The 18,461-nt window shown below is 46.9% G+C and overlaps 3 protein-coding genes across 4 annotated transcripts; 1 reads left to right on the top strand and 2 right to left on the bottom strand.

Moving 5' to 3' along the window:
- Nucleotides 1-294: 294 nt before the first annotated feature.
- On the bottom strand, nucleotides 295-2,022 carry LOC123061770 (F-box/kelch-repeat protein At1g23390). The gene has a single exon (XM_044485028.1). The coding sequence runs from the start codon at nucleotides 1,661-1,663 to the stop codon at nucleotides 389-391; it is 1,275 nt and encodes a 424-aa protein (XP_044340963.1). The 5' UTR covers nucleotides 1,664-2,022; the 3' UTR covers nucleotides 295-388.
- Nucleotides 2,023-3,775: 1,753 nt separating this feature from the next.
- Nucleotides 3,776-6,581, bottom strand: LOC123061769 (ABC transporter G family member STR2). Its single transcript, XM_044485027.1, has 4 exons — nucleotides 5,967-6,581; nucleotides 5,249-5,886; nucleotides 4,506-5,153; nucleotides 3,776-4,320 (listed from the first exon to the last, which is right to left on the bottom strand). Exons 1-4 carry the CDS (start codon nucleotides 6,489-6,491, stop codon nucleotides 3,987-3,989), a joined length of 2,145 nt encoding a protein of 714 aa, XP_044340962.1. The 5' UTR covers nucleotides 6,492-6,581; the 3' UTR covers nucleotides 3,776-3,986.
- A 3,625-nt stretch (nucleotides 6,582-10,206) lies between these two features.
- Nucleotides 10,207-18,177, top strand: LOC123061768 (chloride channel protein CLC-e). Of its 2 annotated transcripts, XM_044485026.1 has the most exons (8): nucleotides 10,382-10,634; nucleotides 11,371-11,720; nucleotides 12,822-13,209; nucleotides 13,668-13,865; nucleotides 14,513-14,979; nucleotides 15,496-16,038; nucleotides 17,252-17,460; nucleotides 17,593-18,177. In XM_044485026.1, the coding sequence occupies exons 2-8, from the start codon at nucleotides 11,691-11,693 to the stop codon at nucleotides 17,651-17,653; spliced, it is 1,896 nt and encodes a 631-aa protein (XP_044340961.1). In that variant the 5' UTR covers nucleotides 10,382-10,634; nucleotides 11,371-11,690; the 3' UTR covers nucleotides 17,654-18,177. The 2 variants fall into 2 exon arrangements, with proteins under 2 accessions (XP_044340960.1, XP_044340961.1); XM_044485025.1 differs by lacking the exon at nucleotides 11,371-11,720 and having other exon boundaries at nucleotides 10,207-10,634.
- Nucleotides 18,178-18,461: the final 284 nt, after the last annotated feature.

Genomic DNA, 18,461 nt, shown 5'->3' with positions numbered 1-18,461 from the left:
GGAGGTGCTGACAGTCGGCGACGAGAGGAAGAGGCCGGCGAGAGGGTCGGTGTGGTGACCGCGTTGGTGCCGCCCTAGTCGCCTAAAACAAGCGGTTGTGTGCCAAGAGGTGGTTGATGGTTGTTTCGTTTCATTAGGAGAAAAGCTCACAACAACGGTTGATGGTTGTTGATTGATTCAGTCTACAATCTACTCCCTTCATTCACAAGTACACGATGTTCTAATCTTTTTCTAAATCAATTATACGTGGACACGTTTAGTGTGTTTATTACTCACTCATTTCAGTCCAAAATGTGGTTTGGAGATTCTTGAAACTTGAATATAATATGCAAAACATCTTATATTTATGAACCGAGGGAGTATTTAAACTAAAAAAACCGAGAGTATTTCACTGTACATCCGTGCATGCACGTTGTGGGCCCAGAGGTGGTAGTCCACGCGACAGCTCGAGCTCGTCCAACCCCACCGGGGAGCACGCGAGGATGACGCGACCCAGCGGCTCGGCGCGCATCGAGGGCGCGCACGGCACCCACTCCCACCGCTCCACGGCGCCCCCCGTCTTCCCCTCCTGCTGCAGCTCGTAGAGCACGGCGCCGTTGGCTGGCTCGGCCGAGTTGTACACGTACCCTCCGGTGGCGTTGCCGCACACCCCGATCGACGGGAGCGTCTCCCCGTCGTCCTCCTCGTCCTCGTCGTGCGGGAAAAGCCTCGCCGACATCTCGCTCGGCATTGCGTGGTGGCCCGCGCCGGGGGACAGATCCAGAGTGTCGCCGTCCACCTCCCATGCTTGGATGACGACTTTGTTCTTTGCCCCCTCGCCTTCGCGCTTCGCTCCGAAGAGGACGAGCTGCTCGGCGCCGGCGCGACCAGGCGCGACGCCCCACGTGGAGACGCCGGCGTCTGGCTTGAGGCGGCGGGTTGGACCCCACCGCCGCATCGACGGATCGAACCAGCTCGCACACCCGGTGGTTCTGTCCGCGAGGTACACTCTGTGATCCGTCGCGGCCACCGAAAGCCAAGTCGCTGCGGCGGACTCGCGGAGCGCCGCCGGCATCGGTTCGCAGGCGGTCCAATTCCCGCCCTCGTGGACCTCCACCGCGGCGGCGTCCTCTCCCTCGGCGAGCGCAAGCTGGCACGCGCCGCCGAGGGCGACCACGCGGTCGCCCACCGCGGCCAGCACCGGGTCGACGCGCCACACGCCGGGGGCCTTCATGGCGACGCACGCGGACGTCCCAAGAGGGTCGCCGGCGACGTCGAGGCCGGAGCAGGAGAGCGCGCACACCCGGTCGCCGCGCGCGCCGCGCACGAGGCGCACGTGGGACGGCGTGGCGTGGCGCGGGGCCTGCACGGTGAGCCACGCGCCGGAGTGCGGGTCGTAGGCCGCGGTCCGGCGACGGCGGCCGTGGAGGTGGACCACGAGCCAGGGCAGCCGGCGCGGGCGCCGGCGCAGCGCGGACCGCACCGCGCGGAGCCACTCGCGCGAGACACCCGCCGCGGCGGCGAGATCAGCCGCCGGCACGCGCTCCACCACCGACTCGAGCACGTCCCCGTACAGGTACAGCGCGGCGAGCGCCGGCGACTCCCCGCCGTCGCCGTCGGCCTCGCACCTTTCTTGATGGCGCCGCGGGTGCTTCGGCTCGCTGGCTGGGATGCTCACGCCCATTTTCCAAACTTGCCACGAGCCCACGCACGACAAACGGCACAGCCACTGCTACCCCGCTAGTCCTACGACGCGGTTTAGATCCGCAACCGCACTGACGAGCTAAAATAGACGAGGCGGAGTGTTTACGAAGACACGGCCACTTGAGCGGTGGAACCCGAAATAATTGTAAGTGGGACTAAACAAACGTTTATTAACGTGCATCTGGGCTTTGGTTCCTTTGAAAAGCAGGACGACAAGGACGTAAAGACTTATCTTTTCGCCGCCGAACATGAACGGAGCCAAGCCATCTGCGTTCGTCGGGGCCCTGCAAGATATTATCGTCCGCTGCTGCTGACGCTGAGGCAGCTGACCCTTTGTGAATTGTGACTTTGTGAGTAACGTCTCGCGAATGGGACGGCCAAGTGCGTCTTGTCGGCTCGCCTTTGATAAGGCTGCCCGTAATGATAGTATCATAGGTAGAATCATGCATGTCAACTAAGTAATTTTGATGAGATGACATAGAATTAAATAAAAAAAAAGATGCTTCAGTATCATATCATGATATCGTATCATATTAAATGATGTGCTACTTTGTGTCATGCATGTTAGTAAATATAATACTTTATGATATCAACATATGATATTTTGCATTATGGATGTAGTATCATACACTAGTATCCTATGCATGATACTAGTATATGATGCTCTTCATTACAACCAGTCGATCGCCCCATTTAGTTAGAATCCCGATGGATGGTAATTTCTTCGTGACTTTAGTGAAAAGACAAGGTTATGGCTGGAAAACGGACGGTAGCCTAACCTGCTTCACATTCACAGCTAAAATGGGTTTAAAGTTGTTCGAACACTGTACACATTTTTCAGCTACGAGGTCACAGAAGATATACTCCCTCCGTCCGGGTTTATTAGGCCTAAAGACAACTTCTCTTAGACCAAGACACATAGTAATTTGCTCACATTAATTCTTCCATTCCACTCTCAATGCACTCTCTCACATGCATGCAGCCAATGAAAAAGCACACATGAAGTGTATTTACTTTTCAGCCATAGCACCAACAACAATAGCTTTCAATACAATCAATGAAATGGTTGCATGCATGCACATTTCCAACGCCGGGCCTTATAAAAGGGGACATGCTTATGATGCTGAGAGGCCTAATAAACCTGGACGGAGGGAGTACTGTATAAAACAAGTTATTCGTTTGGACTTTAGCCTTTTTCCGTGCAAAGCTGCTCTAGAAGCCCAAACAAAGGCAGGGAGCGTGAGAGTGCGCGATCGAAGCACTATACATACATTAGCGTCCTGAACGACGATCTGTCCACTTTCGCGATTGGCTGCCTGACGTTTCTTGCAGTTCCAGTTCAGAATCATTACTGTCTCCACGGTGCGCGTCCTTGTCAACGAGACATGAACCACTACTTTTCTAGAAGATTTTCCGAGCTTCCAACCGCAAACGATACTTATCTTGTTAGCATGTCAGGCTCAAATGGACGGCACACAATTTTTCTTGCCACTCATGGAGTATCTCTTTTGCGCAAACAAATTTAGCAAGCAAAGGCCACGCTTTCAGAGCCTCGCTGTTCACAATAAATAGACTGGTCAGATTTCAGAAAACGGGTTGTTGAAGAATAAAAATAATGCGTAGATAAGATTCTGGATTGGAGGAATCGCTGTCCGCGATAAATAGATTGTTGAGACTTCAGAAAAGAGGAGGCTGAACGATCCTGTGCGCGGCAGGCACCTGGAAACAGCGGGCAGAGTAATTGGAAACATTTTACTTGCTGTAGCACGACCGAACGAGGCGGCGCCGCCGGGGAAGCGGTCGGAGCCGGGCAGCGCCGCCTCGTCTGCTCCCCGAGGTTTAGTCCATTTCGATCGTTGAGCAAGAGATCAAGATCGGTTGGCCAGGCGGCCCGGCTGGCGAAGGGAGGAAAGCCAGTTCCTGGTCCCTTTCGTGGTGGCTGCAGGCTACCAACCTACGGGTCAGTAGCATGACAAAGTTGTCTGTCAGTCACGTCACCGCAGTAGGATATGCATCCCCAAACGGTTGGACCGAGCCCAAGAGGTGCGACCTTGCAATCAGAGCGAACAACGCCACTGATCGGAGAAAATACTGATCAGAATAAATCACGGCACGCTCTATCAAGTATCAACACAATGTCTTATCTGAAAATTACAGTTCAGTAGGAATACTACAAATCTTGGACGGAGATCTTGACATGATCCGTACGTGGTCCCGTCAATTCAAATGAATGACTACCAGAGAGCTTGGGATTAAGCCAGCAAAGCAAACCACCATGATATGTGGATACAGGCGAGGCGAGGCTACTTCCTCTTGTTCTTGGAGGCGAAGCGGAGGACGAGGTAGAAGAGCACGCGGTAGAAGACGGCCCAGCCGAGGAGGTAGAGCACCATCCTCCACTTGCGGTCCTTGTGCACGCTGATGGTGAGGTTCTCGAGGATGGCGTTGCCGTCGAGCGGCGGGTTCGAGGAGAAGATGCGCGTCCCGCCGAACTCGTTCATCAGGAGGCCCTCGTACGGGTACTTCATCGTGGACACGGTGTTCATCCACTTCCACCCCTGCGGGATGCTCTGGCTGTCCACGAAGTAGCCGCAGAAGAGGAAGAAGAGCGCCGTGAACGCGATCACCGCCGCGTACCTGGGCCCGACCGTCCGTCCAGACACAGAGACATCAGCACGGTCGCAATATAAACTACTGTATGTAATTCTGGCCCAGCCCGCTAACCCATGTTCAGCTACACTGGCCCAGTTTTCCTACATGTACTAATTGGGCTTTGGCCCGGACCAATCCATTTCCTCTTCAAAAAGAAAATTTGTACTTACCCAAGGATGAAGTTTGGCACGATGGAGCTGATGAAGACGACGAAGGAGTTGGTGGAGAGGAGCGAGGCGTAGAGCATGACGAGGAAGTAGACGAACTGGCCGTGGAGCCCGATGGCCCACCAGGTGATGAGGGCGTAGGCGGCGGACTGGAGCAGGAGGAAGGGCAGGTACGTGATCACCCCGGCGACCACGTACGCGGACGCGCGGTACGCGTTGTGCGAGGTCTCCCTGATGAAGATGAAGCGCTCCTGGATGAAGGCCGGGACGGCGTCGTTGGAGGAGAAGAAGAAGACGCACACGGTGAAGATGAAGAAGCTGAGCCGGTTGGTGATGCCCTGCGTGTTGTCCTTGGGCTTGGTGAACATGGTGGCCATCAGGAACCCCATCACCGTCAGCACCATCAGCCGCGACAGGAACAGCTCCGGCGTGCGCCAGATGTTGGTGAAGTTGCGCCGCATCAGCACCCACACCTCCGCCGCGTACGAGTTGGCGAACTTGCCGCGGTGCCCCAGCGCGTTGATGCCCACGCCGGGCGCCCCCGTGGCGGACGCGCGCTGCGCCGGCGACAGGTAGTCGGCCTCGTTCACCGTGTACACCGAGATGCTGCTCAGCGGCGTCGGCGTCCCCATCACGATCTCCGGCCCGTACCTGTGGATTCCCGGAGACAAGCTATGCGGTTCATGCGACCGATTCCCGGAGACAAGCTAATGTTCATAGCACGATGAGGAACGTTTTTGGGGTACCTTGGAGGGTTCTGTGACTTGCCGCTTTGATCTTTCTTGGGGCGCCGGGACGGCGTGAACTGCGCGCCGCTCCACGGGGACTTGGAGTGCTGGCTCCTGAGGCTGTGGTCGAAGTCCTCGCCCCCGGGCCCAACCGGTGTCGGAGGGATGCTAGACACGGTGGAGATCCCCTCGGCGGCGAGCTTGCGCGGCTTCAGACCGGTGAGGCAGAACTCGGCGAGGGCGTTGACGCCGAACTCGGACTGGTCGTACTCCTGGATGACGTCGAGGAGGTGCTCGATGGAGTTCTCCCCTTTGGGCACCTTGCGGCCCATGCGGCCGAGGTGCGCGGTCACCTCCTTGGGCCCGCCGCTGTACATTAGCTGCCCGCGTGCCAGGATGATGAGGTGGTCGAGGAGCTGCAGGATCCGCGACGACGGCTGGTGGATGGTCAGCACCACGGTGCTCCCTGCGCACGCGATGTCGTGCACCTTCTCGATCACGCTGTGCGCGCTCGTCGAGTCGAGCCCCGACGTCGGCTCGTCGAGGAACAGCAGCGCCGGCCCGTGGATGATGTCCACGCCGATCGAGACGCGCCGGCGCTCTCCGCCGGACACGCCCCTCGTGCCCTCGTCCCCGATGTACGTGTTTCTTGATGTCTGCACAGCTGTTTTGTTAACACGTATACACACCGTGCGCACGTACGAATGATCTAGTAGCGTCTTTGATTCATTATTACCGTGAGTCCGAGCTGCTCGATGAGGTTGTCGACGCGGAGCTTCTTGTCGGAGGGGGAAACGGCGGAGCCGAGGCGGAAGTCGGCGGCGAACAAGAGCGTCTCGTAGACGGTGAGCATGGGGAAGAGGCGGTCGTCCTGCATGACGTAGGCGGACGAACGCTTGATGACGCTGGGGCTCATCTCGACGCCGTCGAGCGCCACGCGGCCGTCGAGGCTGGAGATGCGCCCGGCGAGCGCGTCCAGGAATGTCGACTTGCCGGCGCCGCTGGGACCCATCACGGCGGTGACGCAGCCTTTGGGCGCGTACCCCGTGATCTCGTGCAGAAGGTCCACGTCCTTCTTCTCCCACTCCCCGCCGACTCCGCGCTGCTTCTTGACCACCGTGTACGTAAGGCTGGTGAACTCCAGCCCGCCGGTGAAGCTGAACCGGCTGCCGCCTTTCGCGGTCGGCTTCTCCGGGTGGTCCATGTCTATCACGGCTTCCAGGTCACGGTGGCCGCCGTACCGGTGGTTCGGCTGCGCCATGGTGTGCTCTCGGACACTAGCTTCTGTCTATAGCTGCCAGTCGAGTATGATGTTTTTTTGTAACCATGCAATGCGTGTGCATACTAAAGCGTTGGCCTTCTTATTGGCATGCCACTGCAAGCTTGGAGATTTTGTCCCGATGGTATGAGCCAATTGTCGGGCGTGAGAAATGAGGATGGACAATGAGATTCATCGGAGTGAACGTTGGTGGGGTCAGCTTTTGGTTTCGACCGCCGAGAGGTGATTGGTTGTTTGTCCTCGACAGTATCATGGCCTCGTACACATTGAGGTGTACTAGCAGCTATTTTTGCTTGGAGGTTGCTTCTGGAATGCTGAACTTTTGGAGTTAAGCCCGCCAGAGAAAGGATGCCAGGTGTCTATAATAGAGTATCATGAAGCTTTTTTTAGCTACCATACTGGAAGTTGGGAATTACCGTGAAAAATAGTCCTAAAAAAGAGGAATTACCTGTGAACCAACTCGTGATTGAATGGTTAGAGAGACAATAGTATCCCCTGCCCACCACGGTTCAAGTCCTGGTGCTCGCATTATTCCTAGATTTATTTTAGGATTTCCGGCGTTCCACTTCGTCTCGCTAAGCTGCCCAGTAAAAATGATTGGAGGTGTGCCCAAACTATGTGGAAATGATATGAATATAGTATTAACAGAAGAAAAATTATAGATACTCTCTCCAATTCTCAATAGTATGCATATAACTTTCCCTAAATTTTCCCTTGTCTTTCCATCTACGCCATTACCCTTTCCATCCCGTCCGGTGTGGCAACCGCCACCGATCCGTCCGTCGTGGCTGAGCGAAGGAAGAAGTCGTCGGCACAACCCGAGTCTGTTCCGGCCTCCCAGTGACTAGGCATCCAAGATGGCTTCAAGGAAGACGTCACCGCCGAGGAGATGTTGTACGAGTCGCCATGACTCCAAAGACAACAGACAACGTCGGGCAACGACGCCGCCGGCCTGCTCACATGTTGTTCGACAATATGTCCGAGCCTATGCAATTTGACATGGGGGCTATCAATTCCCCTTTGTTTGAATTCGGGCAAACATCGCACACGAAAAAGAAGAAGGTAGTCAAGCCAAGAGGTCCAACATTCACAACCTTTGAAGATGTGTTGTTGGTTGAATCTTGGTTGACCACAAGCCCACAAGCATGGATCCAGTATGTTGAATTGAGCAAAAGGGCGTCAAATATTGATAAAAAATCCACAAACTCTACCATGAGCAAAAGCACTATGTGAAGCCGCACCCCATTTGTACCAAGCGTAGTGAGAGCTCTCTCCAATATAGATGGTCCATCATCCAGGAGAGTGTGAACAATTTTGTTGGTTACTATACACAAGTGGTTGGAACCAAAGTGGCATTGGAGTTCAAAGCCATGCAACTTTGACCGCGAGTTTGTACCAACAAACCGAGAAAAGACAGCCACTTTATCCTTGGCTAAAATTTAGTAGGAAACTAGACTGGCAAACCATCACTGAAGAGCTCAAAAACAGCCCCAAGAAGATGAAGAAAACTGATGGCTCTAGCTCCAATCAATCTATGGGATTTGGATGACGAAAAGAGTAAATTGGAGGACGGACATACAAAACCACCGTGCCAAAGAGAAACCGGCTGATGATGGGAAAAAATGGAATAAGGAGAGAGTTGTGCGTGATGGCGCGACAAGCAAAATGTTTGGCACATGAATGGGTATTTTTTTCACCAAGGAGGTGAAGAAGGAGGAACAAACTCTTCATAGATGTGCAAAAAGGAGGGAATGGAGTTACCCCGGGAGAGGGTGAAAAATAAATTGAACATTGAGAGAGAGAGAGAGAGAATAGACTTTGAGAAGTACTAAGAGAAATATGCAAAATGGGAGCTTGAAAAGACAACGGGAAAAAACAGAGGAGTCGAGAATCATGTTGCAGGACACTAGCCTCTTGGATGATGAAGGCAAGAAGCGTTTCATCAACATAAAGAAGATTAACAAGCACAACAATGGAGGCGTTTGATTCATTCGTGTATCACCTATCTATGCATGAATTGCTGATTTTTTTAGCATGTGTTGAATTGTTGAATTATGGTTTATTACGTTCGGTCGAGTTGTTGGATTGATGATGAACTTGTGCTATGTGATAGGGGTTCATGGATTTGCATGAATACGAGGGTTGGCATGTGAGGATTGTGGTTGTCCAGGGAGACAAATGAGGAGCCTGCCGACGCTGTCTTGCGGGCATGTCTGGGCGCGCCCGCGGACTTTAGGGGGTCAGATTTGCCCAGTCTGGTCATAGATGCGCTTAACCAGGTCAACTCTTTTTAATATAAAAATAATAATCCCATCAAAGTACTAGTTTAGGGGTTTATCTTGGACCCTACTATCTGGGAATAGTCGTCAAGGAGTGACTCCCATCGATCGTTTATGTTTGTCAGGGGGAGTAGTTCTGAACGAACGTTCTGCCCCCTCGATCATTCTTTAGGGGAGGGCCAAGGTAAACCACGATTGCCCGAGAGGCCCAATTAACTGATTTTTAAAACGCCATAAAAATACACCTTTTTTTATAAAAATAGAGGAAACAAATAAATTTATAAAATGCCATGGTTACGAAAATATGAAAAATGCCATGCTACTTTATAAAACTGCCATTTCTCTAATTTATAAATTCACAATGGTATGATTTAAAAAAAGTGTCGTGTGATCTTATTTTTCATTTTTTATCAAAATTTTCCATGGATATTTCACTGTGCAAAAAATGCCATGTTTTTGGAGAACATTTTATTTTTGGCATAAACAAAAAAAATGCCCATGGGTAAATTTTTTGCTTTATTTGGTCCATTGTGCAACAATTTATTAAAAAAATCGTGTCATTGGAAAAAATTGGCATGCCAATGAAAAGTGAATTTGTCAGCCATCCTCTTGAATAAAAATGTCATGCGAACAAGAATAAAACTGCCACACTCTCAATAATCAAATTGACATCTTCTTAACAAAAAAATGCCATGTTATTAATAACAAAAATGCCATGCGCTCAATAATAAAACTGTCATGCTATTAACAATAAAGCTACCATGCTGTAATAAAACTGTCATTCACTTAATAATAAAAATGCCATGTGAGAAAGCAATATATTTTTTTTCTCAAAAAAATGGTATGAATAAGTGATAAAAATTCCCATAGTTTGCCATGGGGCATTACAAAAGGACTAGAAATTGCCATGTTATGGAACACAAAAAAATGTCATCGATTAAAATTAAAAAGAAATTGCCATGTTACCTATAACTAAAAATGCACATGACAAGTTAAAAAAAATCCCCAGTAAAAACATCAGGAATTTTTCTTTCAAAATAAAAAATCAGGTTTTTTGGATTATTCTTCAAAAGGAAAATCGAATTTAAAACAAATTTAGCTTTGAAATACATATGGCAGTCTGGTAGCAAGTGTTAACAAAACCCCACTTCAGTGGAGTGGTAAGCGCCCTCCTCTGAGAAAAGGTGTAATAGCGAACGACTCCAGCTAATCTACGTGACATCGGCTTGTGTCAAGATTCGTACAACGATGGGGAAGGCGTTCGCTGGGATGAGCTCCCTGGCTGCCGTTTGCCAGATATTATTTCCGTTTTTATCTCAGAATAGTTGGGCAGAAATCGAGGGAAAAAGAGCACAGGCGAGAGGATAAACGTTGCGGATTGTTGTCCACCACACTATACCGAGGAAACTAATGAGAAAACAGCCCTCCTCGTCTGGAAAGGCCTTTTTTGCCTTGAGCCTGCAAAAAGATGAGAACAATGCAGCTTCGAGCCCCTGCTAGAACAGCATAGCTGTAGCAGATATGAGATAGCCGGCTACCAGTCCCGCAATCGGAATCCATGGCGCCAGCAGCGACCCCGTGCTCCCCGCGTCTCCTGCTCGCCTCGTCTGCGTCTCCGCCTCCGCTCTTCCGCGTCGCGGCCCGCCCCCTGCTGCTCGGTAGCCGCGGCGGGGGCGTGCGCCTTCGGGTTCGATGCGGAGCGGCGGACGAGGAGGCCGAGGTTCGGCGTGGGGAGCAGGTGAAGGCGTCTGTGGAGGAGATGGCGCCCGGCCTCGACCTTGTCACACTCGCGGCCTGCCTCGTGGGCCTCCTCACTGGCGTCTCCGTTGTCCTCTTCAATCTTTCGGTAGGTGCTTGCGAACCACACTATGGTTTGGTTCTTTCAGAATTTGAAATTTGTCCAAGAGTCTCTCAACTACTGCGTGAACTTCTTTTTTAACACAGTACAAGCGCATACGCACGTACACTCACCCGATGAACGCACGCCGGCACATACACTCACCCGATGAACGCACGCCGGCACACCCTACTCCTATGAACACCTCTGAGAGACTTAGTCGGCACACCCTACCCCTACGAGCACCTCCGAGAGACTTAGCCGGCACACCCTACCCCTATGAGCACCTCCGAGTGACTGAGCCGGCACATTATCTTGAGATTGACGAAGTCGCCACACACGCCTTCATAGTCGACGGAACGTCTCCCCCCACTGAGCACACATTGCCAGAAGGTCTGAAATAAATCCAGAAAAATGCGAGCACCAATGCCTAAGTCTAGGACTTGAACTTTGGTGGGTTGGTTCCACCACAAGGAACCTAACCATCAGAGCTACGCTCAATTGGTATGTACTTATATGGGTTGGTTGCTGAACGTATTACCAGAACTTTGCTTCTGTACACCCCCTAGAAAAGTTTACAAATTTCGATGTAGATTAGAAGTTACATCTTCCAATAAAAAAGGGTAATATAGTCTTTTGTATCCACATAAATCTATTCAGTACGTTTGATCTACATGCTAATATGGTGATAGCCTTTTTAAGTAACTTTAAGATTCGTGTAACAAATGCTCAAGGTGTTTTTCAGATAATGGTACTGAACTTCCCCTCGGTGTTTGCATCCGAACTCCGAAGATGTACACATCAAATTTATTATTCATTACAATATTCACACTCAATGGCTCTGAAGGAAATTACAAGCTACATAAAGCTTGTACAAAAATCAAACATTACATATCAAACCATCATCGCAAATGGAACATAAATCCCCTGGTAGTCCAACTCCATCAGCTCCTGCAGTAAGGGCCATGACCGTAACCAGCTGACACAGATAAGAAGATAACCGTTGTCATTCCTGTATAAGGTATAGGGTAGCGAGTTGTAAAAGCTTGATGATCCAACCCAACCATGCTCATGTCAGAAGCTATTTCGTGGAAGGTAATCAGAAGCACTCATTACAGCTCAGTCACCTGCGTTTTATTCTATCAAGTAATTGAACTTCATGTATCCATGATTTAGTTCGTCATATCAAAAATTAGCCTCCTCCCCTTGAAAATGAGGGCTGCCTTCACCACCTTAAAAAAACGATGGCACCTTCCTACCTGCAAAGTTCTAGCTTAATTTGTTTTTCATTCATAAGTTTGGATGGATATTGATGCTGGATATAGGAATGAACAATACCTTCGAAGCATTGCTCATATCTCCAACATATAGCTCAGGGGGGCTAGCAATTTCTTTCAACTCAAACTCAGGATAGCCTCATGTCATGTTCGGATCTACAAGGAGCAGGCTGCAATTGTGTAGCCGTGTCCAGCTGAGACACGATGCCAAGGGTGGTGGATCTAGCTGCCTACCAGTTTGGAAACAACCATGTCCTAGCTGGACATGACACTGGCACAGCTAGATGTCAGACCATGGATTCGTCACATCAAGTTGATGGCTTGCTATGTTGAAAGATACCCAAAACCTATAAGGTTCAAGTAATGTTTCAAACTGTTATGAAGTTGGGTCAGAGTATCTTTTTTGTTTTTGTTTTGATCTTTTGGAAATGGAAGCTTTTATTGATTCAGCGCCATGTATCTAGAGGATACAATCACAAAAGAGTTCGGCTTCTGGAGGTCAGAGTATCTGTTTAGGCTGCCACCTATATATAAGAGGGAGCTGTGCCAATGAATAAAACAAGCAACATAACTCCAAATCAGTATTTCTCTGAATTTCTCTCGTGCCTCCCCTCTAGTCCCCCTGAGTACCTGACCAACATGGCCTTAGGCTGAAAACGTTCAGTATATTGCGACACGTGTTACGTTACAGTACAGGATGCGGCACCCCATCTTTGGCTAGGTTCCAATTCCGAATTCTGTAGGTGTCCACCAAATGCCGAGTGAACTTGAAGCTCCAGGTCTTAAGTTGGAATGATACAATGTGAAAGTTTAAGCACCTTGTTGCATTTTGCTACTGATGGGAATCACTTTTAAATATTCACGTTGTTAGTTTAAGTACATGTTATTGCTTCTTTGGATGTAATTTTTTTTACCATAGGTTCATGAAATACGTGACCTGCTTTGGGATGGCATACCACTGCGAGGCGCTTCGTGGCTGAGGGAAGAACCCACCGCTGAAATTTGGCAGAGAGTGATATTTGTTCCCGTCAGTGGAGGCATCATAGTTGGAGGGCTGAATACGCTAAGAAGTTCTATCAAAACAAACTCAGATGGCTCTGTTTCTAATATGAAAGGTGTGTTTAGGCCATTCTTGAAAGCTGCGGCGGCATCTTTCACTCTCGGAACTGGCAACTCTCTGGGGCCTGAGGGACCCAGTGTGGAAATAGGTTCTGCTATAGCGAAAGGATTTGGAAATGTGTTTGGGTGGGAAGGCGGAAAAAAGCTGTCTCTTGTGGCAGCTGGGTCAGCAGCTGGCATTGCATCTGGTAATTTCTACATCCCCAACTGTTCATATATTTTGTTGCAAGGTATGTTCCATCAATATGATGGATTAACCATCGGGTAAGCATGTCATAATTTGCTTGTTTTCTTCATGCTTATATCAAATTAATTTTAAACTACAGGGTATCTTGTCATAAAAAAATCAGTTCCCTATAGATAGTTTTGTCCACACATATTCACATTTTGATGTTGGCCTACTATAATTAGTTATATATAACTAGAACTTAGTTGCATGCGTTGGTGGAATTTTAGGGACATGTTCCTCCATCATGTAACTTAACCAGCCGCAAGTATGTGATTCACCCGTTATTGTTTTTCGAAAAGGATTCACCTGTTATGAGTACTCTGATATGGTCAACATGTCCAATGGTAAAGTAAAAATATTCCGTGTCTTCTGCTTTCTGATTCCATTTACTTATATTTCAGGTGATTTCCTTTTTAGGTTTTAATGCTGCTGTTGCTGGGTGTTTTTTTGCGGTGGAGTCTGTTTTGTGGCCTTCATCTGGCGATTCTTCATCCCTTTCCAACTCAACACCTATGGTGATCCTCAGTGCAGTGATAGCGTCTGTTGTTTCAGAGATTGGTCTTGGTTCTGATCCTGCTTTCACTGTTCCAGAATATGATTTTCGCTCCCCAACAGGTACTTAATGTTTGTTATATTTGAGATTTTTAGTTCTGTTTATGAATATGAAGTACTTCCTGGCATCCTGCAATATTGGTTCTTATGCTTCACAGTTTCTTATGACGAAGTGTCTGCTGTTTTAAATTGTTCCCACCAATAACATTTCCCAAATAACTTCATATGTTGAAATGAAATAAGTCATGTTCTGTTTCTTTTTCTTTCAAAAGGAGGGTAGAAATCCCCAGCCTCGGCATCAATCCATGCACACATCCCTCAATAGATTATTGCAAGGTTTACAAGTATCCAAATAGTCATCAAAAGCAAAAATGAAAGCTAGAAGGGCAAGGACAATGCCAGACACCATCCAGCAGTCAGCAACTGGTGTAGCCATTTGCTAAGTCATGTACTGTACCAGCTGAAAATTCCTAAAATAGGACACCAACAAATCCTGCGCATTTTTGCTCTTGAACTACCTGATGCTCCTAAAGCAACCTGCTGTCCTGCAATTTGTTTTAGCCTCATATAGTCATATAGAATGCCTATACAATCTTCCAGATGGTAGGCTGGTCTCAGTAACTTTTAATGGTACTCTCATTTTACATTTTGTTTTTCGTGCTCCAGAGATTGAAAGTATGAGGATATTTACATGACTTCATAAATGTCAGAACTTCCTCTATATCTCTTGCTGGGCGTGTTCTGTGGAGCGGTGTCAATCACCCTATCTAGGTGTACAGCAGTAACTATGGACATGGTTGAACGCTTACAAAAGACAACAGGATTGCCGATGGCTGTATCCCCTGCCTTAGGTGGCCTTATTGTTGGTCTTCTCGCTCTTGTATACCCTGAAGTTCTGTATTGGGGCTTTGAGAATGTTGATATTTTACTGGAATCGCGGCCATTTACAAGTGGTCTCTCAGCAGCAGTGTTGGTTCAGCTCATTGGAGTAAAAATATTGGCGACGTCTTTGTGCAGGGCTTTTGGATTGGTTGGAGGTTATTATGCACCATCCCTTTTTATTGGTGCAGCTACAGGCATGGCATATGGCAAGTTCATGAGGTTTACATTTACTGGCTCTGAAGCACCGTTTCATGTCCCCTTCCTAGACGTAGCGTCACCTCAAGCATATGGTCTGGTAATGCCCATCAGCATATTACCTTTCTTCTTCTCAACTACTCCTTCCGTTAATTTTTAGAAAGCACCAGTACATCTCCAATGATTAACTTTATAAATTTTGACCAACAATTAGTCCAGCAATATACATATTTAAATTTAATCACAGAAAACTGATACTGTTAGATTCGTATTTTATAACATTTGTGTATGATCATTATTTATGTAGTTATCAACAAATACTTCCAAAGAAACAAATGGCCACTGTTCAGTTTTGCAGATCATGCCAAGTCAAATCCTGCCTCCCATTTTTGCAACAGAGGAAGAAGTTCAATGTCTCTTTGTATGCTTTTGTAGTGTTAATGATATTGTAACCATGTGGTGGCATTTCCATCTCTTGTGCTTGTTTTGTAGTCACTGCTCAGCGATTTTCAAGTTCTAACTTTTTTCCTTTTGTGTGCTGTTACACTAATGAAGATATTATGCAAGCAGTATTATCATTGCTTATGTTTGTTTTCCTTTGTTTCTATCTTTGCAGGTTGGTATGGCAGCTACACTTGCCGGTGTATGCAAGGTGCCTCTGACATCTGTCCTCCTACTGTTTGAACTAACGCAGGACTATCGTATAGTTCTGCCTTTGCTTGGTGCTGTTGGACTATCATCTTGGATTGCTTCTTCTCAAAGGTTCTCTACCAGCGGTAAGGGTAAGCTGGATTCATTGGAGGAGAAAACAAGCACCATTGAAGAGGCGAAAAATGTGCCCACTCAAACCCAACAACTCACTTCTGTGGATAGTGTTGATGCTACTGCAGAATTATGTAAACTAGAAAGCTCGCTTTGTGTCTATGATGTCAAAGATGATAACGTGCTGGAAAATCTTACTGTTGCAGAGAGTATGAAAACTAGATATATTTCTGTCTCATTGAAAACTCCAGTAGTTGAGGCACTAAATCTTATGCTTGTGGAGAAGCAACCATTTGTTATGATAACTGAGAGCAATAAGTCTTTATTAGGCTTGCTAACAGTCAAAGATTTCCAGGATTTCTGCAAAACTGTAAAAAGTACCAGGATGCAACCTGAGGTGAGAATTACCACCATTTTCCACTGGTTCATTTTCTCTATTTGCATAACCTTGATGTTTTAGTTTATGGGAAGACATACTTTTCTTATTTGTGCACACTTCTTTTCTGTTCTTTTTGATTTCCAAGTAACAGAGCACCCCCTGCCCCAGTTTCATGACAGATACCTAGTGTCCGAAGTATTTGCATCCATATGGCTATTTTGGATGCAGAACCAAAAGGAGACATACTCAGTCTAACCCTGTAAACCACATCACAGTTCAGATACATCAAAGAAACAACTCACAAACTATCACATGACAGCCAACAGACTATCACATATGAAGAATCCTATTTTTGTGATGGATTGGAACATGTCAAATATATTCTGCACAAATTAATTAGTCCCTGGAGCTCCGAGCCCTTGACCACTTTTCGTCTCTCAATCTGTGATGGAATAATCATGACAATAGAAAAATGATGACGAAGCCATCTGCAAATTCCTTAGTCACAACTCCAAAAGAGTGCAAGGATTTGCATTCTCTCTCACAACCTGTTTGAACCATAGGACCTTTAGATCCTTGCCCTATATACACAAAAGTCTTGCGCTAAAGAATAACCTAGGTTCTAATCTGGCGTCCTAATTATTTTATCTTGGTTGGATGAGATTGCCTATTGCTTGATTACTTGGGTTGGGCGATCCCTCTTTTTCTTTTGTAGGGCGTATTTTGATTGGTTTAAGACAAGGCTTTTACCAACAATTACTATATTAGTATGTAATTTATGTGACATAAAATTGATATCATTAGTTTCGTATTTAGAAATATTTATGATTGTGATTTCGTATTACTAAACCACTTATTAACCGAGTAATTCTTGGTCAAAGTCTTGCCTTAACCAATAAAAAACGCACCATGCAAAAAGAAACAGAGGGAGTAGTTTTTGGTTCCCCACCTGTCCTCCCTCGGTGAAAATAGGATCCAGTCTGATTGGAATTAATACAAGAGTCCTTTAGTTACACCTCTCCCAAGTCCAATAGGTTCAAATATATTTGTCATATTTCTAAACACTGAAGTTTGTGTGGTTCATACATACTTCAAACTCTTTTTTATTAACAGAGAAAAAGATGGGTTTCTTATTTCCTTAAGAGGTCAAATGGTAATCCAAAGGGTGTTAAGCTTATAAACTTGATGTGGTTCTTATTTTAGTTACTCATTTCTGCTCATGCTGGAACAGGTAGATGAATGTCTGGTATCTCATGTTTGTGGAGTCGTTAGATGTAAAATATGGTCTGTGACACCTCATATGCCACTTACTACTGCTGAAAAGATTATGGATTCTCATGGAATGGACCAGGTTCCTGTAGTTTCAGAACATGTTAATCATCAGGATGGAGGAATCTTGATTGGTTTTGTAGATAGAGAATGCATCACCATTGCTCGAAGGTAAAATTAAATGTTTGGATAACTATGTTTCCAGATTTCAACTCTCAGTAATGAATAAGGTGACAAATTACTTGTTTTCCAACTTATAACCAATGTAGTGATGTTTTCCTTCCATGCTATGTTCTCTTTCAGAGCTTTGGCAGCAAAAGAATTTTTCAGTTTCACATCGGAGATCAGAAGGGAAGAGAGTTGATGCGGATTCACTTAGTAATTTGCTTGATATTCTGGAGATTTCATTTGCTCATGTCCGCTTATGTGATTAATCTGGTCAACAGCCGAGAAATCATAATCGACCAGGTTTATTTGGTAACTTAAGAATTTCAGAAAGTGAAGTAGCTGGCTGAAGTCTCTTCCATTTCTATCAAGACTGTATGTGCATGCGCAGTGCATTGCTGCATTATTGTGGTAAGAGCACGCTATGTTCTCAGTAGTTGGATCGCTGCACCTTGCACCTAACTTGTGCATACCACTGTTCTCCTTTTCTGCCAGCGCATTGGCACTTGAGCGTGCCTACTACACAGTATAATTCTTCAACTGAGAATTGAACTATTCGTCAACGTAGACACTCGAAAGATAGGCAACAAGATCAGGCTATGTCACACTCATATTTCTCTTTGCATGTTGTTAGTAGTTTGAATTAAATGAACCGAATTTGCATAAGGGAGGGTTTGTTTGGCGGAATCTTCTAATAATTATCGTGTATTCTTTGCAGTCTTACGTAGCAAGTTGTTTGTTAAAACAACCTTCCTGTAGAAAAACAGTTTCTATTCGTATCTTTGTGCCAAAAGAACCTTTATTGTTGTACTTTTATCACATGTTTCGAAGCTAGTTTCAAATTTTGAACAACAGCAACAACAAAACCTTTTGTCCCAAGCAAGTTGGGGGCAAGCTTAAATTTTGAACCTAAATTTAAATTGGAATATTCCTTTATCTGCATACTTGAACTCTAAATTTATATTTGGAAATTCGAAATCTTGAAATTTATATCGCAATTGTGAAAT

The sequence above is a fragment of the Triticum aestivum genome, chromosome 3A (assembly GCF_018294505.1).
Source record: "Triticum aestivum cultivar Chinese Spring chromosome 3A, IWGSC CS RefSeq v2.1, whole genome shotgun sequence".
NCBI classification, from domain to species: Eukaryota; Viridiplantae; Streptophyta; class Magnoliopsida; order Poales; family Poaceae; genus Triticum; species Triticum aestivum.
The sequence above is the reverse complement of the archived record's forward strand: the minus strand, read 5'-3'. Positions and strand labels throughout refer to the sequence as shown.